This window comes from Hyla sarda, chromosome 6, assembly GCF_029499605.1.
Source record: "Hyla sarda isolate aHylSar1 chromosome 6, aHylSar1.hap1, whole genome shotgun sequence".
Lineage (NCBI taxonomy): Eukaryota > Metazoa > Chordata > Amphibia > Anura > Hylidae > Hyla > Hyla sarda.
The window spans coordinates 280,214,246-280,239,428 of NC_079194.1; the positions used below are offsets into that span (position 1 = coordinate 280,214,246).

Genomic DNA, 25,183 nt, shown 5'->3' on the forward strand with positions numbered 1-25,183 from the left:
ACAGATTTAAAAAAAAAACTTCTATAAAAAAAATCTTAATCCTTCTAGTACTTATAAGCTTCTGTATGCTCCACAGGAAGTTCTTTTATTTTTGAATTTCCTTTCTGTCTGACCTCAGTGCTCTCTGCTGACACCTATGTCCATGTCAGGAACTGTCCAGAGCAGGATAAGTTTGCTATGGGGGATTTGCTCCTGGTCTGGACAGTTTCTAAAATGGACAGAGGTGTCAGCAGAGAGCAGTGTGGTCAGACAGAAAGGAAATTCAAAAAGAAAAGAACTTTCTGTGGAGCATACAGAAGCCTATAAGTACTAGAAGGATTAAGATTTTTTAACAGAAGGAACTTACATATCTGTTTAACTTTCTGGCACCAGTTGAGAAAAAAAAAAAAAAAATGTTTTCCAGTGGAGTACCCCTTTAAGGAGCCCTAACATACATCTGGTTTGATAAAAAGTCAAGTAAATATTTTAATCAAATTCCATATAAATCTGACATGTAACATGCACAGTGTCATAATCGAGATCATTGCTTCTAGATGCTCCAAATGCTCCTGTGTACACAGCTAAGCCATAGGCCAGTGTTTCCTAACCAGGGTGCCTCCAGCTGTTGCAAACCTACAACTCCCAGCAGGCTGTCCGGGCATGCTGGGAGTTGTAGTTTTGCAACAGCTGGAGGCGCCCTGGTTGGGAAAACCTGCCATAGGCAAAAGGCTCAAGAATGGGTTCACACAATTGTAGATTAAAGGGGAACTCCGCCCCTAGACATCCTCTCTCCTATCCATAGGGGATAAAATGTCTGATTGCGGGGGTCTTGCTGCTGGGACCCCAGCAATCTCTGTGCAGCACCCAGCAGCGGGGTCGTGACATCACAGCCACGCCCTCGAGAAGTCACGTCACACCCCCTCCCATAGACTTGCATTGGCGGGGCGGGGCGTAACGTCAGTAGGGCATGGCCGTGATTAAGTTACAATTTCCTGAAATCCTGTATGCCAAGCCTTGCAACGGCTTTCGGCTGCATTCACACTTCGTTTTTACATTACGGGTGCTGGATCCGGCTGGGGAAGGCGCAAACCGGGCTCTCCCGTACCCCAGCCGGACCAGCGCTGTACTCCATTTACTTTAATGAGCCGACCGGAGTCAAACGGTGACTACGGTCGGCTCATTTTTGACCCCTATCCAATTTTGCGACCGGACCTAAAACAGTAGTATACTACGGATTTAAGTCTGGTCAGGAAACCGCATACAGGTCAAAAATGAGCCGACCGGAGTCACCGTTTGACTCCGGTCGGCTCTTTAAAGTAAATGCAGTTCAGCGCTGGTCCGGCTGGGGCACGGGAGAGCCCGGTTTGCCCCTTCCCCAGCCGGATCCGGCACCCGTAATGTAAAAACGAAGTGTGAATGAAGCCTTATAATGTTTTTTCAACACTTTTGTCTAGTATGGGGCGTGTCATCTGGACATTTATGATATATACACAGGGTACACAGAGAGTTATCAAAACCTGTGAAGAGGAAAAGTGGTGCAGGTTCTCAGAGCAACCAATCAGATCACGTCTTTAATTTTTCAGAGGCCTCTTAGAAATAAAAGAAGCGATCTGATTTGGTTGCTATGGGCAACTGATCAACTCTTACTCTGCGCAGGTTTTGATAAATCTACTCCCTATGGCCCAGATTTATCAAACTGTGTGAGAGAAAAAGTGAAGTGATTTTCCCACAGCGACCAATCACCGCTCAGCTTTCACTTTACCTCAGCTCATTAGCTGAGCTGTGATTGGCCGCTGTGGGAAAATCACTTCACTTTTTCTCTCACACAGTTTGATAAATCTGGGCCTATGTCCTTCTTGAGATTGTGCACCGATCGCCCCCAGCCCACTGCTCATCAGGTGTCAGCAGAGAGCACTGTGGACAAGACAAAAAAACTAATTCAAAAAGAAAATAATTTCCTCTGTAGCATACATACAGCTGCTAAAAAGTACTGGAAGGGTAAAGATTTTTTAATAGAAGTAATTTACAAATCTGTTTAACTTTCTGGCACCAGTTTATTTAAAAAAAAAAAAAATAATGTTTTCCACTGGAGGACCCCTTTAATAAATATTTATGATTCACAATAATGGCGCAGCGGAGAGGGTTAATAAAGGTACACTTCGTGTCCCCTATGAGCAGGTTAGATCTGTTTAACCTGTTGACAGCTTCCCTTTATTGTAACATAGTAAATGAACCAAATAAGGCTGCGATCACCAGAGTTATTGCTGTACATCCCAGGTAAACATTGCAATAAAAAAAAGAAAAAGAAAAAAGGAATGGCACCTTATACCATGATGCACAGCAATTTACTATTCACTATAATGGCTCAAACATACTAAACTAGACTATTGGGGAGATTTATCAAACTGGGTATGTTCACGCGCCGGAATATTCTGCACGAACATTTCAGTCTATAACACGGCGCATTTCCAAGTGTTCCTAGTGCCCGCCAAATTATTTAAATGTGCGTAATGTCAGCCTGTGTTTTCCGGATGTACATTCTGCACATTTTACGTCGTGTGAACCAGGCCTGAGGGGATGCTCACATGTTGATAACTGACAGCAGGTTTTCCGCTGCTGGAAATCTGCTGTAAGTTCCCCTACCATTGACTTTAAGGGTGCGTACACACTGCGGAATCTCTGTCTGGCGGCCGCCACCAAAAATAATTCGGCGCTAGGGCCGCATGGCACTGAGCCGTCACCAATGACTGCTATGCAGCGCTCGCGGAATTCGCGCAAAGAATGAACATGTTCTTTCTTTGCTCTGAACAGTTTCAGCGGTGGAATTATCCGCTGCTGAAATTCCGCAGTGTGAACGGGTCTCGCGGAGACCCATTCACACTAATGTTAAGTTCACAGCGAGGAATTCCGCTCGCGTAAATCCGTCCGTGGAATTCCGCAAGAATTCCATGGTGTGAATGTACCCTAAATAGGTCCATGGAAAATCCACAATGGTGGTAGATTTGCAGATAGACTGCAGACTGTAAATTATCAATGTGTGAATGTACCCTTAGGCTGGTATCACACAGGAGTATTTCTAAGCCAAAACCAGGTGTGGGTCCAGAACACGAAAAGGTAGAAACATTACCATTAAAGGGGTACTCCACTGGAAAACATTTTATTTTTTTATTTTATTTTTTTTATATATCAACTGGTGCCAGAAAATTAAACAGATTTGTAAATTACTTATTATAAAAAATCTTAATTCTTCCAGTACTTTTCTGCTGCTGTTATGATCCACAGGAAGTTCTTTTCTTTTTAAATTTCTATTCTGTCTGACCACAGTGTTCTCTGCTGACACCTCTGTCCATTTTAGGAACTGTCCAGAGCAGAATATGTTTTCTATGGTATTTGCTCCTACTCTGGATAGTTCCCAAAATGGACAGAGGTGTCAGCAGAGAGCACTGTGGTCAGGCAGAAAGGAAGTTCAAAAATGGCCCACAGCAACCAATCACAGCTCAGCTTTCATTTTACCAGGGCAATATGAGAAATTAAAGGGGTACTCCGCTGCCCCATCGTTCGGAACATTTTGTTCCAAACGCTTTGAGTGGGCGGCGGGGGTCGTGATGTCACGATCACGCCCCTCGTGACATCAAACCACGCCCCCTCAATGCAAGTCTATGCGACGCCACCCCCCCTCCCTTTCACTTGCATTGAGGGGGCGTGGTGTTAAGTCACGAGGGGGAGTGGTCGTGACGTCATGACTCCCGCCACAGACCACCAGTGTTGTAAACAAATGTTAGGTGCTGCACAGAGATTGCAGGGGTCCCAGCTGCGGGACCCCCACGATCAGACATCTTATCCCCTATTCTTTGGATAGGTGATAAGATGTCTAGGAGCGGAGTACCCTTTTAATGCTGAGTTGTGATTGGTAAGAAGAGAATCTAACTATAAAGACACCTTGACAAATCTCCCCCTAAGTTCAGGTCACTTCCCACATGTAAACATTATTTTGTTGTGCTATGTTGGTGCCATTAAAGTAACAACGCACTTTTTGATAGGATGCTGGGACGTACAGTAAAAACACTATGTGAACCCAGCCTTAGGGTTTTATCTAGAGATGAGCGAACTTACAGTAAATTTGATTCGTCACGAACTTCTCGGCTCGGCAGTTGATAACTCTTCCTGCATAAATTAGTTCAGCTTTCAGGTGCTCCGGTGGGCTGGAAAAGGTGGATACAGTCCTAGGAAAGAGTCTCCTAGGACTGTATCCACCTTTTCCAGCCCACCGGAGCACCGGAAAGCTGAACTAATTTATGCAGGAAAAGTCATCAACTGCCGAGCCGAGAAGTTCGTGACGATTCGAATTTACTGTAAGTTCGCTCATCTCTAGTTTTATCCTTCATAACAAATCTAAGAAAACAGAAAGATGCAACTACAGCTTTATAGCTTCTGACCTGAACCTTCCGAACCTTCCACCACTGTGTCCATTTCTTGTGGATCCTGCCCACTTGCCTCATCTTTGGTGACCGGTACAAATGGCTCATCTATGTCAGGATCGTCCTCATGTTCCATCAGCCTGGAACCACCACAATTACATTTCAGCAAGAAGCAGAATATATAACATAATAATATAAGGAGCACATGAATAATTCTTACCAGTCCATGGCCGGCTCTATTCCCTGATTTCCAGTGGCAGCCACTGCTTTTTCCCTGTTCCAGGACGAGAGGGCACAAGGTTTATAAAACAGGACATAAAAAAACATGTCACAGATGTCAAAAATGGCCCTGAGGTGCTGATCACATGGCAAAAATTCCCCTCTGCGATCTAAGCCCTTTAAACCATTCAGCAGATTTGAGTAGAATCACTTGGCCCCCGCTTTATGATCACTGGGGGGTCTCACATATGAGATCATGAGAATGAAGAGGACACAATGCTTCATCCTAGGGCTCGGCGGTATGACCAAATATGTGTATCACGGTATTTTTTTTAACTTACGGAGGTTCCACGGTATATAACGGTATTTTCACCAATCCCCCCCCCCCCCCGCCCCAATCATGTGACCCGCACGCGGTGTTCGGCTTCCCCCTCCCCCTAAGATCATGTGACCCGCCAGCACTGTTCTGCTCCCCCCCAAATCATGTGACCCGCCAGCACTGTTCTGCTCCCCCCAATTAATGATCAGGGGGTACTACTCACATATGTCCCCTTCAAGCACTGCCCTGCCGGCGAGGGAACTCACTGTACGCCAGTGGTCTCCAACCTGCGGACCTCCAGTTGTTGCAAAACTACAAGTCCCAGCATGCCCGGACAGCCAATGGCTGTCCGGGCATGCTGGGAGTTGTAGTTTTGCAACAGCTGGAGGTCCGCAGGTTGGAGACCACTGCTGTACGCTGTATCCCTATGCCCGGGCTGCAAAAGATAAAGAAAATAAACTGTAACTTACCTACGTCGGCCTTACGCTGGCGACTGGAACGTCAGACAGCTGTCAGCCTATCACCGGCCGGAGCGATGTCCCGCCCCGACCAGTGATAGGCTGAGCCCACGGTCATATAAGAAGCCGGCCAGAGCTCCTTACATGACAGTGGGCTCAGCCTATCACTGGCCGGGGCGGGACATCGCTCCGGCCGGTGATAGGCTGATGGCTGTCTGACGTTCCAGTCCCCAGCGTGTGGCCAATGTAGGTAAGTTACAGTTTATTTTCTTTATCTTTTCCAGCCCGGGCACAGGGATACAGCGTACAGCAGTGGTCTCCAACCTGCGGACCGCCAGCTGTTGCAAAACTACAACTCCCAGCATGCCCGGACAGCCGTTGGCCACCAATAACTACATGATGGTCCGAGCGTCACCTGTTTTCTTAAAGGGTACCTCTCATCAAATAAACTTTTGATATATTTTAGATTAATGAATGTTGAATAACTTTCCAATAGCATGGTAATGAAAAATATGCTTCTTTCTATTGTATTTTTCCCGATCAGTCCTGTCAGCAAGCATTTCTGACTCATGCTGGAGTCCTAAACACTCAGAGCTGCCAGCCTGCTTTGTTCACAGCCAAACAGGCTGTGAACAAAGCAGGCTGGCAGCTCTGAGTGTTCTCCTTTGTGAACAAAGCAGACTGGCAGCTCGTAGTGTTTAGGACTCCAGCATGAGTCTGAAATGCCAGGACTGGTAGGGAGACCCCTAGTGGTCATTTCTTCAAAGTGGAAAATTAAATAGAAAGAAGCATATTTTTTAATAACATGCAATTGTGAAGTTATTCTGCATACATTAATCTATAATATATCAAAAGTTTTTTTGATGAGAGGTACCCTTTAATGGACAGCGTAGATGCCGCCTTGTACTTCAGGATGTTACAGCAGTTGATCACTTACCCGTGGCCCCTACAGTATAGGATTCAATGTGTTTCTATAGGTTGCTGTGTTACCAACTACGTCTAGGCTTATAACAGGTAAGAAACACAGAAATGAATGGTGAAAACCTTCTACTGATTCTATTGAGTGTAACAAATACATTTTTGTAGACTTTTTGCTATCAGTTCTTGTTTTCCTGCTAGACCAGGGCAAGTTAAAATATCCTGAAACTCCAGTGACCAGGATCAGCAAGCGCTGCAGTAACAATGCAGAATGTTGACTACCGCAGATCATTCTTCAGCATTGTGCACCGTCAGCACTGACCAACAATGGCGGTGGCATCAGGAATATAACCTGGACAACCAAGAGTAGAACAGCAGCAGTAAAAGTCTTCTAAAGGGGGCGTCTCATATTGTAATAAAATCAACCTGAAGGGAGCTAAGCTACGACACCAGAAACAGCCCATGAACCAGTGTCCGGCATGCTGGGAGTTGTAGTTTTGCAACAGCTGGAGGTACCCTGGTTGGGAAACACTGTCATGGACAAACATAGCTCTCTTTCTTCATAAGTTCACTATTGACCCATTTACACTGCAGAAATTCAGCAGCGGAAAATTCTGCTGCAGAAATTGATCCGCCAAAAGAATTAACATGTTCGTTCTTTCCACGGAGCCCACAAGCAGATTCCCTTTGTGTAAAGGGGTACTCCACTGCTCAGCGTTTGGAACAAACTGTATGTGCCTATATGTTTTAAAGTGACGGGGCAAATGTGTCATCACTTTAACATAAAAGGGGTACTCCGCTGCTCAGCGTTTGGAACAAACTGAGTTTGTGACGTCATAGCCCCCCCCCCCTTCATGACATCACGCCCCCTCCCATAGACTTGCATTGAGGGGGCGGGCGTGATGTCTTGAGGGGTGGCGGGGCTATGACGTCACAAACTCCCAGCTCCAGTGTTCGGAACAGTTCCTTGGTGCACTGAAGGTGGTCGCCCCCTTTCCTCTTGTATCATTCCAGAGAAAGCTAAACCACCAATATTAATGAATCTGAAATTACTTTATTTAAACAAGCTTTATTTCACATGCTCAGCATTTGGAACAAACCATTCCAAAGGCTGGAGCCGGGAGCTCGTGACGTCATAGCACCACCCCCTCATGATGTCACGTCCCGCCCCCTCAACGTAAGTCTATGGGAGGGGGCGTGGCGGCTGTCACGCCCCCTCCCATAGACTTGCACTGAGGGGGCGGGCGTGATGTCATGAGGGGGCCGGGCTATGACGTTACGAGCTCCCGGTGCCTGCTCCAACATTCGGAACAGTTTGTTCCAAATGCTGAGCAGCGGAGCACCCCTTTAAAATCAATAAAAACTGCTCAAAACCCTGGAGAGAGGCCATGAACCCCCCTCCCCTGAAGCGTGGCCCAGTCAACTGAACTATCCACAATAAGCATCCAGTCTGAAATTATATTATATTAATATATATATATATATATATATATATATATATATACATATACACACACACACATACACAGTACCAATGATTATAAACCTCTGCATAAAGTGCATGTGCTAAGATCTAAGGCAGTGTTTCCCAACCAGGGTGCCTCCAGCTGTTGCAAAACTTCAACTCCCAGAATGTTGCATGATGAGAGATGTAGATTTGCAACAGCTGGAGGCACTTAAATATTCACACACACACACACATATATATATATACACACACACACACACCTTCCAGTGGGCCTATTTTTTCTAGCACATTCCTGTATGGCGTTTTAACTGGATTCTACAATAAATGGCGCATTGTATTCCAAGTGCTGGTTCACTGCGTTTTTGTATTTCTATTGTGAAGGACTGATGGCGGGTGAGCTGATGCCGTTCCATGTAACTTTATGGAGTGCCCCCCCCAATACACTTTTGGGTGAGATTTATCAAAACCTGTGGAGAGGGAACGTTGCTCAGTTGCCCATAGCAACCAATCAGATTGCTGCTTTCATTTTTCACAGGCCTTGTTAAGAATGAAAGAAGCGATCTGATTGGTTGCTATGGGCAACTGAGCAACGTTGCCTCTCCACAGGTTTTGATAAATCTCCCCCATTGTATCCAAGTACACAGAGATTGGGCTGAGGACCGGCTCACACACCTCTACCCTTTTTATATAGGACAGCTGGACCATTATATAAAGTAAAACACTTTTATTTTAACCCCATTCCTCATAGAGCTTTTGTGACCAGGGGCCCTCACTCCTCTTGTTTGAGAAGAAGTGTGTAATTCAGTAATGCAGTGTTTCCCAAACAGGGCACCTCCAGCTGTTGCAAAACTACAACTCCCAGCATGCCCGGACAGCCAAAGGCTGTCCTGGCATGCTGGGAGTTGTAGTTTTGCAACAGCTGGAGGCACCCTGGGTGGGAAACATTGCAGTAATGTCTGATTGTCTGTTCAGGTCCCCCCCCCCCCAGAATTGTAAAGTGCTGCCGAATTTATCGGTGCTATATAAATATGGCTGCATTCTAACAGTGTTAGGCTGGGTTCACACTACGTTTTCTCCCATACGGGAGCGCATACGGCAGGGGGGAGCTAAAAGCTTGCGCTCCCGTATGTCACCGTATGCGCTCCCGTATGCCATTCATTTCAATGAGCCGACCGGAGTGAAACGTTCGGTCGGCTCATTTTTGCGCCGTATGCGCTTTTACAACCGGACCTAAAACCGTGGTCAACCTGGGTTCACACTACGTTTTTGCCATACTGTTTTCAATCCGTTTTTCTAAAGAAAACCGTATGGCAAAAAAAAAACGGATGGAACAGTATGGAAAAAAGTAAACCGTATGCGTTTTTAAACAGTATACTGTTTTTAAAAGTGCATACAGTTCCGTCAGCTTTTATTTAAAAAAAAACAAACATACGTTTTAGAAAATTTTGTCCATTTTTAATGGGAGGAGTCTTGGGTAGGGACTTTAGGATTCAAATGCACATGTGCAAAGTAAAAACGTATACGTTTTTCCCGTATGGAACCGTATACATGTGCGTTTCCCATTGACGTCCATGTTAAAAAAAACGTATGCGGTTGCAGTACAGTTTTTAAACCGGAGTCAAAACCGTGGTTGACCACAATTTTGTCTCCGGTTTAAAAACCGTACTGCAACCGCATACGTTTTTTTTTAACATGGACGTCAATGGGAAACGCACATGTATACGGTTCCATACGGGAAAAACGTATACATTTTTACTTTGCACATGCGCATTTGAATCCTAAAGTCCCCACCCAAGACCCCTCCCATTAAAAATGGACAAAAGTTCTTTTTTTTTTGTTTTTTTTTATATAAAAACTGACTGAACTGTATGCACTTTTAAAAACAGTATACTGTTTAAAAACGCATACGGTTTACTTTTTTCTATACTGTTCCATCCGTTTTTTTGCCATACGGTTTTCTTTAGAAAAACGGATTGAAAACAGTATGGCAAAAACGTAGTGTGAACCCAGCCTCACACCAACCCATCCACAGTTTTTGGTTGAAACTGAGCCCCATTTACTTCAAGGGAGCCGCGTTGCAATACCTGACACAACCCACAGATAAGTGCAGCGCTGTTTTACAATATTTTTCAAATCCTGTAAGACAACATAGAGCAGGCATAGGCAACCTTCGGCACTGCAGATGTTTTGGACTACATCTCCCATGATGCTCTTACAGTCAAAATGCTGACAAAGTATCATGGGAGATGTAGTCCAAAAACATCCGCAGTGCCAAAGGTTGCCTCTGCCTGGGATAGAAGATGAAAATCATACAAGTGATATAGAGAATGACAAATAAAAGGGAACATTACGCTCTGCTTGGGGGGAATCCCATCTCTATGAGGCTCTCCAGCGCTGAATACTCAGACATTTCTAAAAAAAAGAACAAAAGGGTAAAGTGATTGATCTAGACATGTGAATTGTTTTTTCAAAGGTTTGGTCATTTACTATTGGTCATTCAACATTATAACAGTGGCGATGCCCACGGAGACGCCCAGTAATGGATCGTTCACACTATGGAAATTCTGCCCTGACTCAGCTTGCACCAGCCTCCCATTGACTTCAATGGGATTCCGCTGCTTTGTTCACACGTCGGAACTCCCGTTACGGAACGTCCGTTGAGGAATTAGAGATGAGCGAACCTACAGTAAATTCGATTTGTCACGAACTTCTCGGCTCGGCGGTTGATGACTTTTCCTGCATAAATTAGTTCAGCTTTCCGGTGCTCCGGTGGGCTGGAAAAGGTGGATACAGTCCTAGGAGACTCTTTCCTAGGACTGTATCCACCTTTTCCAGCCCACCGGAGCACCTGAAAGCTGAACTAATTTACGCAGGATAAGTCATCAACTGCCGAGCCGAGAAGTTTGTGACTAATCGAATTTACTGTAAGTTCGCTCATCTCTAGTATCTACCATAAAGGTTCCCCATAGACAAGTGTGTGGGCTAAGCTGCTGACATACACCTTTATGGGGTCATATCTTTTTGCAGCCCCCAATATAGTGTACCTGTTTCTTGTTCTAACCAGAGATGAGCGAACTTACAGTAAATTCGATTCGTCACAAACTTCTCGGCTCGGCAGTTGATGACTTATCCTGCGTAAATTAGTTCAGCTTTCAGGTGCTCCGGTGGGCTGGAAAAGGTGGATACATTCCTAGGAAAGAGTCTCCTAGGACTGTATCCACCTTTTCCAGCCCACCGGAGCACCTGAAAGCTGAACTAATTTATGCAGGATAAACATCAACTGCCGAGCCGAGAAGTTTGTGACAAATCGAATTTACTGTAAGTTCGCTCATCTCTAGTTCTAACCATTGGTCAGGGTCCAGACACTTTGTCAAAAGTTTTTATTTAAAGTGATAGTGCACATTTAATGTCATATACACCATATATCAGATGGACCAGGATCATCTATTACCATGGTTCCCAACAAGTGTGTTGCGTGTGGGGAAGATGACAACTGGACACGATAGGACCCCTGTGCCGTATCACCGCCACAAGGGTCCTAGAGTCCAACCTGTGGTCTCCAGTGAAGCTGCTTTTTCTGGTACGTGCACAATGATGTAATTGTGTATGTCCTGTAGGTAGCGAAGCTCCTGTCTGGCCTCAGAAAGAAGCTAAAGAAGACACCGGTGACTGTGGGGGAACCAAGGTAAATATATATTTTTTTCTCCTCAGAAGGGGGGTCTATATACAGGTAGAACCCCTACAGTGGGCACTATATACAGAGGGAAAGATACCTACAAGGGACCCTATATAGAAGGTGAGAGCTACCTACAGTGGTCAAGCTTACTATAGGGGGCACTATATACAGAGGGAAAGCTACCTACAAGGGACCCTATATAGAGGGTGAGAGCTACCTACAGATGTTAAGCTGACTACAGGGGGCACTATATACAGAGGGAAAGATACCTACAAGGGACCCTATATAGAAGGTGAGAGCTACCTACAGTGGTCAAGCTTACTATAGGGGGCACTATATACAGAGGGAAAGCTACCTACAAGGGACCCTATATAGAGGGTGAGAGCTACCTACAGATGTTAAGCTGACTACAGGGGGCACTATATACAGAGGGAAAGCTACCTACAAGGGACCCTATATAGAGGGTGAGAGCTACCTACAGTGGTCAAGCTAACTACAGGGGGCACTATATACAGAGGGAAAGCTACCTACAAGGGACCCTATATAGAGGGTGAGAGCTACCTACAGTGGTCAAGCTAACTACAGGGGGCACTATATACAGAGGGAAGCTACCTACAAGGGACCCTATATAGAGGGTGAGAGCTACCTACAGTGGTCAAGCTAACTACAGGGGGCACTATATACAGAGGGAAAGCTACCTACAAGGGACCCTATATAGAGGGTGAGAGCTACCTACAGTGGTCAAGCTTACTACAGGGGGCACTATATACAGAGGGAAAGCTACCTACAAGGGACCCTATATAGAGGGTGAGAGCTACCTACAGTGGTCAAGCTAACTACAGGGGGCACTATATACAGAGGGAAAGCTACCTACAAGGTACCCTATATAGAGGGTGAGAGCTACCTACAGTGGTCAAGCTTACTATAGGGGGCACTATATACAGAGGGAAAGCTACCTACAAGGGACCCTATATAGAGGGTGAGAGCTACCTACAGTGGTCAAGCTAACTACAGGGGGCACTATATACAGAGGGAAAGCTACCTACAAGGGACCCTATATAGAGGGTGAGAGCTACCTACAGTGGTCAAGCTAACTACAGGGGGCACTATATACAGAGGGAAAGCTACCTACAAGGGACGCTATATAGAGGGTGAGAGCTACCTACAGTGGTCAAGCTAACTACAGGGGGCACTATATACAGAGGGAAAGCTACCTACAAGGTACCCTATATAGAGGGTGAGAGCTACCTACAGTGGTCAAGCTTACTATAGGGGGCACTATATACAGAGGGAAAGCTACCTACAAGGGACCCTATATAGAGGGTGAGAGCTACCTACAGTGGTCAAGCTAACTACAGGGGGCACTATATACAGAGGGAAAGCTACCTACAAGGGACCCTATATAGAGGGTGAGAGCTACCTACAGTGGTCAAGCTAACTACAGGGGGCACTATATACAGAGGGAAAGCTACCTACAAGGTACCCTATATAGAGGGTGAGAGCTACCTACAGTGGTCAAGCTAACTATAGGGGGCAGGGAAGTTACCAGGGGCCTGATATACAGGGGGCCAGCTCCCTACAGAAGGCCCTATATAGAAGGAGAAGCTACCTACAGGAGTCTCTCTATAGAGGGGGCAACTACAGGGGGCAGTTTACCTACAGGTAACTGTAGGGGGAATTTTACCTACTTGGGGCCCTATACACAGAGGGGGAGGTTACCTACAGGGGGAACTCTATAGAGCAGTGGTCTTCAACCTGCAGACCTCCAGATGTTGCAAAACTACAACTCCCAGCATGCCCGGACAGCCAACGGCTGTCCGGGCATGCTGGGAGTTGTAGTTTTGCAACATCTGGAGGTCCGCAGGTTGAAGACCACTGCTATAGAGGGAGCAAGCTAACTAGAGGGGGCTCTATATGCAGGGAAAAGGCTATGTACAAGGGGTTCTATATGCAGAGGGCAAGGGGGCCCTATATTTGGGGAACAAGACAACTACTGGGGCTCCAACATATATGGGACAAACTATCCTCAGGGGGGTCCTACATCTAAGGCGCAAACTACATATGGGAAGAGGGGCAGGGGTCTGGGTCATTGTGCCCTGTGAGACCCTGGAATATGTTAGTCCCTGTATCACTGACTAAACCTATACATCAAGAGGACACACGAGCTCCTTTCTGCTCCTATACGGCACACAATGAGTTAACCCAAGGCCTATGCAGCCCATTGGGCGCCGCTCTGTATAATGAGAACAGAGAGCAGCCAGGTGAGCACAGACAATGCACCGCTGCACACCGACATAACCGCAGCGGTACCGCCTTCCCTTATAAATGAAGAAAACAGATAAAAGCGATTATATAGATAGAGAAACGGAGAGACGTCACGTGATCTCACTCACCGGCTGGCTCCTGGAAACCACGTGACGCTGCACCCGGAGAGGGACGAGGAAGAACGCTTCCACTGTGTACGGAAGCCCGGCGAGGGACATTCCGCTCAATGGGATTTGCGTAGTACGTCATGACGCACTGAGCGCGTAGCTCTCTCACACCGCTGCCTAGCAACGCCGGCGCTCGCAGTGTGTGTATGGCGTTGTCTGCCTGTGAGGGAAGGTACAGGAATCTCACTAAGGGAGGCCATCTCTGCTGGTCCACAGTGATGTGGGGGCTGCTCAGCTTATATATATATGGGGTGTGACGGGAAGATTTTAGTTAAGGCAGCGTTCACATTATGATTTTACATCCGTTGAGTTCATGCGATTTTATCCTTAAAGTGTACATGTAGTCAACAAAAACCTTTTATAGAATGTAGATAATACCATTATATGTATATTTGTATTATACATTCGTTATAAAAAAATCTGTATATTTTTGCCCCTGAAGCTATTTCCTGTGTGTCTCTGTGAGGAGACCAAATATAGGAAGAGTGGGCCATAAGCAGGGCTCTGTACACCGAGGACAAGCAGGGCTCTATACACTGAGGACAAGCAGGGCTCTATACACTGAGGACAAGCAGGGCTCTATACACCGAGGACTAGCAGGGCTCTGTACACCGAGGACAAGCAGGGCTCTGTACACGAAGGACAAGCGGGGCTCTGTACACGGAGGACAAGCAGGGCTCTATACACTGAGGACAAGCAGGGCTCTATACACCGAGGACAAGCAGGGCTCTATACACTGAGGACAAGCAGGGCTCTATACACCGAGGACTAGCAGGGCTCTGTACACCGAGGACTAGCAGGGCTCTGTACACTGAGGACAAGCAGGGCTCTATACACTGAGGACAAGCAGGGCTCTATACACCGAGGACTAGCAGGGCTCTGTACACCGAGGACTAGCAGGGCTCTACACACCGAGGACTAGCAGGGCTCTACACACCGAGGACAAGCAGGGCTCTATACACTGAGGACAAGCAGGGCTCTGTACACTGAGGACAAGCAGGGCTCTGTACACTGAGGACAAGCAGGGCTCTATACACTGAGGACAAGCAGGGCTCTGTACACTGAGGACAAGCAGGGCTCTGTACACGGAGGACAAGCGGAGCTCTGTACACGGAGGACAAGCGGGGCTCTGTACACGGAGGACAAGCGGGGCTCTATACACTGAGGACAAGCAGGGCTCTGTACTGAGGACAAGCAGGGCTCTGTACACTGAGGACAAGCAGGGCTCTGTACACTGAGGACAAGCGGGGCTCTATACACTGAGGACAAGCAGGGCTCTGTACTGAGGACAAGCAGGGCTCTATACACTGAGGACAAGCAGGGCTCTGTGCACTGAGGACAAGCAGGGCTCTATACACTGAGGACAAGCGGGGCTCTGTACAATGAGGACAAGCAGGGCTCTATACACTGAGGACGAGCAGGGCTCTGTACACTGAGGACAAGCAGAGCTCTGTACACTGAGGACAAGCAATGCTCTGTACACTGAGGACAAGCAGGGTTCTGTACACTGAGGACGAGCGGGGCTCTGTACAATGAGGACGAGCGGGGCTCTGTACACTGAGGACGAGCAGGGCTCTGTACACTGAGGACTAGCAAGGCTCTGTACACTGAGGACAAGCAATGCTCTGTACACTGAGGACAAGCGGGGCTCTATACACTGAGGCTCTATGATGCTCCCGACTCACACATCAGGATGATTGACAAGCCAGGTGCCCTGCTTGTCCCTCCCTCACTTCCTGTATTTGGACTCCCCATAGAGATACACAGGAAATAGCAGCAGGGACACATTTTTACCTATGTATATTACAAATATACAAATAATGGTATTATCTACATTATGCAAAAGGTTTTTGTTGACAACAGGTACATTTAAAAAAAATCATACAGTTGTTGTTTTGCAACAGCTGGAGGCACCCTGGTTGGGAAACACTGATCTAGATCCGTCAATGTGTATTCACAAACTGTATCCGACAAATGCGCACGTTTAGTCCTTTTACAACGCCAGATGTTTTATCAGTTGATTGAGCATGATTTTTTTTTTATATTCCAATTTCATTAAATTATTTAAATCATATCCTGCTGGAGTGATAGATGGACTCCAGAGCGAGCTCCAGGCTGCGGCCGATAGCTCTGTGTGTCCAATCGTAGCGGAAGTGACCGCAAGCGGACACACAGAACTGACCGGCCGCAGCCCGGAGCTCGCTGAGCAGTCTCTCTTGTGACTGCTGTTGGCACATCCGCAGCATGAAATACGCTGTGGTTGCACCCTGTGTGACCCTGCCCTTAAAAAAAAAAAAGGCATTTAAAGTGCACATTGTGTAAACTGACTCCAACCAGTCAACTGCTGGAGTCTAGTCAGGTGATTAGATTACCAGGTAAGATCTCACCCCTCTGAGGATTAACAGGAAATAGTCAGCCTTAAAGGGGTTCTCCGGTGGAAAACATTTTATTTATTTATTTATTTATTTTTTATCAACTGGTGCCAGAAAGTTAAACAGATTTGTAAATTACTTCTTTTAAAAAAATCTTTAAACTTCCAGTACTTATTAGCTGCTATATACTACAGAGAAAGTTCTTTTCCTTTGGATTTCTTTTTTTTTCTGTCCACAGTGCTCTCTGCTGACACCTCTGTCCGTATCAGGAACTGTCCAGAACAGGAGAAAATCCCCATAGCAAACCTATGCTGCTTTGGACAGTTCCTGAGACAGACAGAGGTGTCAGTAGAGAGCACTGTGGACAGAAAAAAAAAACACAGGTAGTGCAGGTGACACTGATGACAGACTTCCTTTAACCCCTTACGGACTCAGGGTTTATCCGTCTTTGCACTTTCGTTTTTTCCTCCTCACCTTCATTTTTCCACCTACAGACCTATATGAGGGCTTGTTTTATGTGCTACCTAGGGATCGACTGATATCGTTTTTTTAGGGCCGATACCGATAATCGGTGTAGGTTAGGGCCGATAGCCGATAACTTATACCGATATTCCGGCATAAGTTATCGGCGACACCGCTGCAGATCACTGATTTAAAGCGGGCGCTTTAAATCAATGCACTGCAGTGGCTTTTGCGGTGCCATAGGCAGCCGCCGCCACCCGCTTCTCTCCCCCTGCCTGTCCGCGGGTCCTGAGACCTATCACTGCTCCCCCCGCCGCACCGCGCCTAGGGGTGCCTCCAGCTGTTGCAAAACTACTACTCCCAGCAACGGCTGTCTGGGCATGCTGGGAGTTGTAGTTTTGCAACAGCTGGAGGGCCTCAACAGCTGGAGGGCCTACTGTAGGTATAGTATATTATATAGACCCCTGTCCATCCCAGAACCCTGACTCACCTTCCCAGTTGCTGCAGGGACCGTCCGGGGAGGGTGGTCCGGGCCATCCATCCTTCCTGTAGTGTCCGGCGGCATTCAGAGTGGAGGGTGAACCAGTCCGGGCTGTCCTTCTCCGGGGGTCCTCTTCTCCACTCTGGGCAGGCTCCGGCCTAGTAACGCTGCATAGACGCCGCTGCGCAGCGATGCACCTGACGTCACGGCGTAGCAGCGTCTATGCAGCGTACTAGGCCGGAGCCTGCCCGGAGTGGAGAAGAGGACCCCCGGAGAAGAAGGACAGCCCGGACCGGTTCACCCTCCACCCGGAATGCCGCCGGACACTACAGGAAGGATGGATGGCCCGGACCACCCCCATTACGGGTAAGTTAAATTTTTTTTATTGACTCGGAGGGTGGGGGAGGGGCCCGACCGGTATAGCGGTATGGGCAAAAATCCATACCGTGGGAGAAAAAAAAAAACGGTATCCGGTTCATACTGGTATACCGCCCAGCACTACGGTGGGGGGTGCGTCGCGGTGCGGCGGGTCGGGGGGGGGGGGGCGGTCGCGTTGCGGGAGGCGGGGCATTATCGGCTTATCGGCAAGGTAATTGCCGATACCGATAATGCCCAAAATCGTGATTATTGGCCGATAATATAGGCCATGCCGATAATCGGTCGATCCCTAGTGCTACCAATTATACTTTGTAATGACATCAATCATTTCACCACAAAATCTATGGCGAATCCAAACAAAAAATTATTTGTGGGACAAAATTAATTGTGCGGAAAAAAACGCCATTTGTAATTCATAACAGCTTCCGTTTCTACGCAGTTCACTTTTCGATAAAATTGACACCTTATATTTATTCTGTAGGTCCATACGATTACAAGGATACCCAATTTATGTAGGTTTTATTATACTACTTTAAAAAAATTGCACCAACTATATGCACCAAAATTTGTATGTTTAAAATTGTCATCTTCTGACCCCTAAACCTTTTTTATTTTTCTGCATATGGGGCAGTATGAGGGTTCATTTTTTGCGTTGTGATCAGAAGTTTTTATCGGTACCATTTATATTTTGATGGGCCTTTTTGATCGCTTATTATACATTTATTTTAGGGTATACAATATGACCAGGACTAGGACTTTGGAATTTCTTCACGTATACGTCATTGACCGTGCGGTTTATTTAACATTATATTTTTATAGTTTGTACATTTACGTACGCGGCGATACCACATATGTTTATTTTTACTTTGAAATATGGAAAAGAAAAAACAGACAAGAGTGCAAATCACGTGCCGTTACTCCTATACATAGGGAGTTCCCATTAGGAACGATAAAGTTGTGCTAACCTGGTGATGTTATGCTAAGTGCACAACACCTATTGAAGCTTGAATACCCAATCTTTGGGTGAGTAGCCGAGGTGCTGCCTGGATCGAGCCCGTCAGTGTAGCCCTCTGGACGGTCAGGAAATGACTTCTGTGGTACTGCACAAGCAGAATAGGAATAACGATCCTCTTGGCGCTCTCCCGGAGGCGTGTGTCACAAACCAAGTCGCACAATGGAATTATTAAATAAATAAAAATGTTATTAAAAGTGCTGTGGACTATGCGTTTCAAGGGGTGGGAAGTCATATGTTTATTTTTATTATGTTTTTAAATGGAATTTGGGAAAAGGGACGTGATTTAAACTTTTAGTATAGAAGAGGTTAATTCACATTTATTAACTTTTTTTTTTTCCCCACAATTTTTTAGTCTTCTGATTGCATTCACTATTCAATGCTATGCTATAGCATAACACTGATCAGTGTTATCGGCGCTCTGCTGCTCCAGCCTGCAGCAGATAACCAATCAGACAGCGAGAAGGCAGGTATTTACCCTCACCCCGTCCTCTCAGCTGTTCAGGATGCCACGATTTCACCGCAGCGATCCTGAACAGCCTGACTGAACTGCCGGGAATGGTTTTACTTTCACTAAGGGGTTAATGCCGGGCATCAATGCGATCAGTGATGTCCGGCATTAGACACGGGTCCTGGTGGCTGATAGCCCTGTGTCCTTAAGTTATAGAAGCCCCATTCCTAAAAGTTGATAAAAACGTATCCCCTATACACAGGATAGAGGATAAGTTTTAGATTGCAGGGGGTCCGACCGCTGTGGCCCCCCACATTCTCCTGTACGGAGCCTTGGCTCTCCCCCAAAGCGGTGCGTCACGACCCCCGCCCCCTCCTTATATCTCTATGGGCTATCTTCAGCTCTCCCCATAGAGATATATGGAGGAGGCGTGGGGCCTTGATGCGCTGCTCTGGGGGAGAGCCGGGGCTCCATACAGGAGATTGCGGGGGGCCATAATAGGGGCCTGTGGATAGGGGATACATTTTTTTGTACTTCAAGGCATGGGACTTCTCCTTCAAGAGGGTCTGGTACCAGTCTCTATTCTAGTTTACCCAAAGGTGTTGGATGCGGTTGTGGAACCCAACCTTATGGGTCTTGCTTTGTGCAACCAAACTGTCCCCACAAAGCTGGAAGCGACAACTGTCCAAAATGTCTTGGTGCTGAAGCTTTAAGATTCACCTTCACTGAAACTTAGCAACCTAGGCCAACCCCTGAATAACAACCCTGCATGGCAGACCACAATTTTCAGTCCGGCAACAAAACCAGATATGGTCCAAAATTTTTAAATTCTCCTGCTTGATCTGGCTGCCGTATACCCAAAATGTGATGTGAATGAGCCCTAACCTGGTCAAGATTGTATGGTAAAATTAAAAATACAGTACTGCACTAGAAGTTGTATAAGAAACTAACTAAAATAATTCAACTTATATTTTTCCACAGGAAAACATTTTAAACTTGGCAATAAATTAAATATTTCCTGCCTGCTGTCAGAGAAGATATATATGATGTTGGTGGAAACACAAGGACTGTGATCACTATAGATTTCTGCTACAGGAACCAGAATGGAGAGCTACAGCTACGCAACACATTTTGATGGCTTTGGGAACCTAAACTCAGGACCAGAAGTTACCCAGGTTAACCGTGATCGTGGGTGTGAGAGTTCACATTTATATGGGGCTCCTCTGTGCTCACCTACAATAACACAGGTGGACAGCACCATTACTTTACCTGATACTCTGTACAGTCAGAGTGGAGGATGTCAGTATGACAACAGACTGTATCCTGTAAGCCTTAAAAATTTTTTATGTCTTGTGCATTTAAATTTAACTATCACTTAAGGGTAGGGTCACACGTGTCGTATTTTGCTGCGTATTTGCTGCTGTTTTTTTCCCTGCCCATTGAAGTCAATGGGTAGCAAAATGTGCAGCTGATTTTGCTACCCATTGACTTCAAATGATTAGGAAAATATGCAGTAAAATACGGCACATGTGACCCTACCCTGAAAAAAACTTTTGACATGTCACACAGACATGTCAAAAGTTCTGATTGGTTGGGGCGCAGCTGTGCACTTTACTCCCCACACACTACATGATCTGGATGAGCTGGATAACGTAGTCAGCCAAGGAAAAAAGATTGCAGACACATGATTCTCTTGGCTACATATAGTAATTGTTTGGGGTCTAAGCACTGATACCTGACTTAGCAAATCTTTTGACATGTCCAAAAATTTTTTTTTTATAATTGTTTATTTTCACAATTTTTAAAATTTCCATAACAAAGGGAAACAGTTATACAAAAATCATATCAACAGGAAAATAACAGTAAAAAATAAGGACAATAAATTTTTAAAGCCACATTAACACTTTAATTTATTGATATCTAACGTATATAAAGAGTACCTGTCATTAGGAAAGACTTTTGGCACGTCATAGCAACATGTCAAAAGTTTTGACCAGAAAGGGTGTGAGTGTTCAGACCTCCACGATCAGGAGAACAAGGTGGGAGAAGTCTGCGCTGCTGCGCACTCCTCAACCCTGCCTCCCTCCACCTGTGTCAATTAATCGAGACACTCTCATAGACTTACATGACACGGAGCCAGGAGAAAACGTGCTGAGCATCTTATTTTCTCTCTTAAGCTATATTCACACAGTGGAATGTCCACAGGGAAAATCTCTGTGCAGATATTCCACAGACAGCGGAGCGCCAGCAGAACATGCCGACGCTAGGACCACTCGGAAATGTGCCGTCTCATAGACGGCAATGCATTTCTTTGCGGAATCCACAAAAACATTGAACATATTCAGAATCAGGATTCCCTCAGCAGATGTTGCTGCTGCAGAAATTCTGCCGTGTGAACAGAGCAGCAGAATCCCATTGAAATCAAGTGTGGAAGATTAAAGGGGTTATCCAGGAAAAAAACTTTTTTGGATATATCAACTGGCTCCAGAAAGTTAAACAGATTTGTAAATTACTTCTATTAAAAAATCTTAATCCTTTCAGTACTTTTGAGCTTCTGAATTTAAGGTTGTTCTTTTCTGTCTGTGATCTCTGATGACACGTGTCTTGGGAAACGCCCAGTTTAGAAGCAAATCCCCATAGCAAACCTCTTCTAAACTGGGCGTTTCCCGAGACGCGTGTCATCAGAAAGCACTTAGACAGAAAAGAACAACCTTAACTTCAGAAGCTCATAAGTACTGAAAGGATTAAGATTTTTTAATAGAAGTCATTTACAAATCTGTTTAACTTTCTGGAGCCAGTTGATATATAAAAAAAAGTTTTTTCCTGGAATACCCCTTTAATGTGGAATTCAGCACAGTGAACGGCATATTGCAGGAAAGTGAGACAGTGCCCAAGGCTATTTTCTGGGGTAAGGAGTAATTTTTGGAAATAAACAACAGTACCCATTTAATGACATCTACCTTCTATCATGTATGTGTCACTAGAAGGTCACAGATATTTGATCCACATCTATAGTGAAGTCTTTTCATCAAGCCTCCCATTCCTAAATTCCGGCATACTAACTTGTCTATAACATAAGACTTGTACAAATTAGATACAAGTTAAAGGGGTTATTGTTTTGCTAAAATTCATATCCTGCTGTGGACAGGAAAAAATAGAAAGCAAGCCTATATTTGCCTTACCTTACCTATCCCTGCTACCCTGCAGCTCACGTTCAGTACTGTATGGTCCCCTGATCTTTAGTCTTCTTCCTGCTGCTTAGACCAGCGCTTGGTGCATGACAGCCTGCTCAGCCAATCACTGACTGAGACGGGATACCACTATGACCAGTGATTGGTGAAGGCGGCAGGTCCTGCACCAAACGCTCGTCTCAGAAATAGAAAGAAGACGGATTGAGGGACTGGACTTACCATACTGGAGCTGCATAGCTCGGGGCTAGGTGAGTATAGTTTTGTTTTCTTTTTTTTCCCCCAGCAGGTTATAAATTTGAGTAAAATGTGTGATAAAAAATATTAACCTCTATGTGTCATAAAACATTCATGTGTGCCTGATGTGTTCAGGGGACATATGGAGTGGGCTCAGGAGGTAAGTGCGTGTTATACCTGGTGGCTGAGGTCTGCTGTCAGTAGCAGACAGCCACTGTGACTGATTCTGGTCCAGATCATTTAACCACCTTATTACCTTGGCATCTAAGTACGTACCAGTAACTTCTACCATTCAATTTCTCTCCCTTCCCATGATGTAATAGTGAGGTGCTGATTGGTAGTCATGTCAGATAGGGACCTTGTGATGGATGTTGTCACTGCCATTATTTTACTTCACTTTGGGCAGGGTATACTACTACATTACTATTGCAGTGTACTTTATAAGTGATCACACAGTGAAATCCCCTTGGGAGGTAAAAAAAAAAAATAGATAAATGATGTGCCCCTTTTACAAAACACTACATACACTTTTTCAAAATTAGACATCTGGTGCATGGAACGAACTTCGCTCTGTGCCGGATGACTGGCGATGCGGGGCGGAGGCTCCTGGCGTCACGGCCACGCCCCACTCATGATGTCACGGCCGTGGCCCCTCAATGCAAGTCTATGGGAGGGAGCGTGACAGCCAACACCGGGACCCCCAAGATCGACATCTTATCCCCTATCCTTTGGATAGGAGATAAGATGTCTAGGGGCGGAGTACCCCTTTAAGGGTAGGGTCACACGTGTAATAATTTGCTGAGTATTTGCTGCTGTGTATTTTCCTATCCATTGAAGTCACAGGGTAGCAAACTCTGCAGCTGATTTTGTTAACCATTGACTGTGGGTTGGCACATAAGCAGTAAAATACACTACATATGACCCTACCCTAAATAAGTTTTATCTGCAAGACTACAAATGGGGAGTGCTCTGTTATTTCGATTCTTACCACAAATAAATAAATTGTAAATCCCCCTATATATTTATGGCTTCCTTGTGTCTGTTTATACCATATACGGTATATCTGCTGTAAAATTCTGGAATGTGGTTTTGTCCAAGTTGTATAAGGAGGGTGCATCTGCTTTATTTCCTATTTTTGAGAGATGTTTCTAAAATTTGATCAGACAGAGAAATGGAGGACAGAGAAGTAATGGGTGCACTTAAACATTGCAGTGGGGGTGCAGCAGAGGCGCTGGATTGGGAACATGTGGATTGGTGACTATAGTTGTTGTACCCTTTTTAATATGTGCTAATATTAAGTGTGTGACAGCATGCTGTGTAATTTCTATTTATTTTTACAGATTTACCCACATCTAGTTAGTGGATATATTCATCCAGCAAATGCTTCAGGTTATACTGGTGGTATGTACAATCTAAAAAACGACGTATTTTTTACTGGTTCTTGAGGTGTCAATAACTCCTTGTAGACATAGATGGGATAGAACAGTGTTTCCCAAGCATGGTCCTAAAGTATCCCAGATCATGTTTTCAGGAGTCCTGTTTCACACTACGGAATTCCTGAGCAGAATTTCAAAACAGATTCCTGCTCAGCAATTCGGTAGTGTAAACCTGATCTTAAAGGAGAACTCCAGGATAGAAACATTTATTCCCTATCCTAAGGATAGGGTATAAGTGTCAGATTGCAGCGGGGGGTGGGGGGAGTCTGACCGCTGGTGGGACCCCCTTCCATCTCCCACCCGGCTCCCCAGCTGTCCTCCTGAATGAAGCACGTCGACCACCGCACAAAGCGGTGGCTGACACCACCGTCCATGCATCTCTATGGGAGAGCGGGCATCTCTCGAGTATCTCCAGCATTCCCATAGAACTGCATGGAGGAAGCGTATTGGCCTGCGGTGTCAACACAGCACTTTTCATTCAGAGAGCCGTGGCGCAGAGTGTGAGATCATGGGGGTGGGGGTCCATCCGTTATCTGACACTAAGAATAGGGGATATATTTTTCTTTCCTGGAGTACCGCTTTAAGAAATTCCGGGTTCTGCTGCACAGTGCACTCTACAGAATTTTAGCTTGTCCATTGGTCTTGTCCATTCTTAAGGTGGAATAAGCTCCGCAGACATTGCCGTCTAAAATCTTGCAGTGACATAAGTATTCAGATCCTTTACTTAGGACTTAGTTGAAGGACCTCTAGGACCGATAACAGCCTCCAGTCCCAACTGGATTAGGCGATATTCTGCCATTCTTCTCTGCAGACCCTCTCAAGCTCTGTCAGGTGGACCATTGGTGGAAACCAAACAACAGTCTCTCCCGAAATTATCAATTTAGTTAAAGTCTTGGCTCTGGCTGGGCCACTCAAGGACATTCACTCTTGGCTCTGGCTGAGCCACTCGCTCCTGTGTTGTCTTCGCTGTGTGCTTAGGGTTATTGTCTTGTTGGAATGTGATTCTTTGGACCAGTTTGAGGTTCAGAGCACTATTGATCAGTATTTCATTAAGAATATCTCTGTACTTTGCTACCTTCAGCGTTTCCTCGACCCTGACCAGTCTTCCTGTCCCAGCCACTGAAAAACACCCCCACAGCATAATGCTGCCACCACCATGCTTTACTGTAGGGATGGTATTGGACAGGTGATGAGCAGTGCCTGCTTTCATCCAGACATAAAGCTTAGAATTGAGGCCAAAAAGTTCATTCTTGGTTTCATCAGAGACTCTTGATAGTCC

At 45.7% G+C, this 25,183-nt stretch overlaps 2 protein-coding genes across 18 annotated transcripts in view; one reads left to right on the forward strand and one right to left on the reverse strand.

Annotated features, from left to right (window-relative positions):
• Window positions 1–13,944, reverse strand: part of UBXN1 (UBX domain protein 1) — a 30,865-nt gene extending 16,921 nt beyond the window's left edge. Inside the window, exons 1-4 of one of the 3 annotated variants that reach the window (XM_056527492.1) lie at window positions 13,849–13,944; window positions 10,131–10,191; window positions 4,618–4,671; window positions 4,416–4,537 (exon numbers count right to left, since the gene is read on the reverse strand). In XM_056527492.1, the coding sequence (XP_056383467.1) occupies window positions 4,416–4,537; window positions 4,618–4,671; window positions 10,131–10,189 (235 nt within the window). In that variant the 5' untranslated portion in view covers window positions 10,190–10,191; window positions 13,849–13,944. Of the gene's footprint in view, window positions 1–4,415; window positions 4,538–4,617; window positions 4,672–8,039; window positions 8,205–10,130; window positions 10,192–13,745; window positions 13,767–13,848 lie in introns of those variants that run through there. The other 2 variants (XM_056527493.1, XM_056527494.1) reach the window with 2 other exon arrangements.
• Window positions 8,364–25,183, forward strand: part of LOC130277126 (protein lin-54 homolog) — a 57,337-nt gene continuing 40,517 nt past the window's right edge. For 5 of the 15 annotated variants that reach the window (XM_056527489.1, XM_056527477.1, XM_056527482.1 and 2 more), the window contains exons 1-3: window positions 13,932–14,059; window positions 20,025–20,368; window positions 23,809–23,869. In XM_056527489.1, coding sequence (XP_056383464.1) covers window positions 20,147–20,368; window positions 23,809–23,869 — 283 coding nt within the window. In that variant the 5' untranslated portion in view covers window positions 13,932–14,059; window positions 20,025–20,146. Of the gene's footprint in view, window positions 8,493–11,444; window positions 11,465–13,873; window positions 14,158–20,024; window positions 20,369–23,808; window positions 23,870–25,183 lie in introns of those variants that run through there. The other 10 variants (XM_056527485.1, XM_056527486.1, XM_056527487.1 and 7 more) reach the window with 7 other exon arrangements.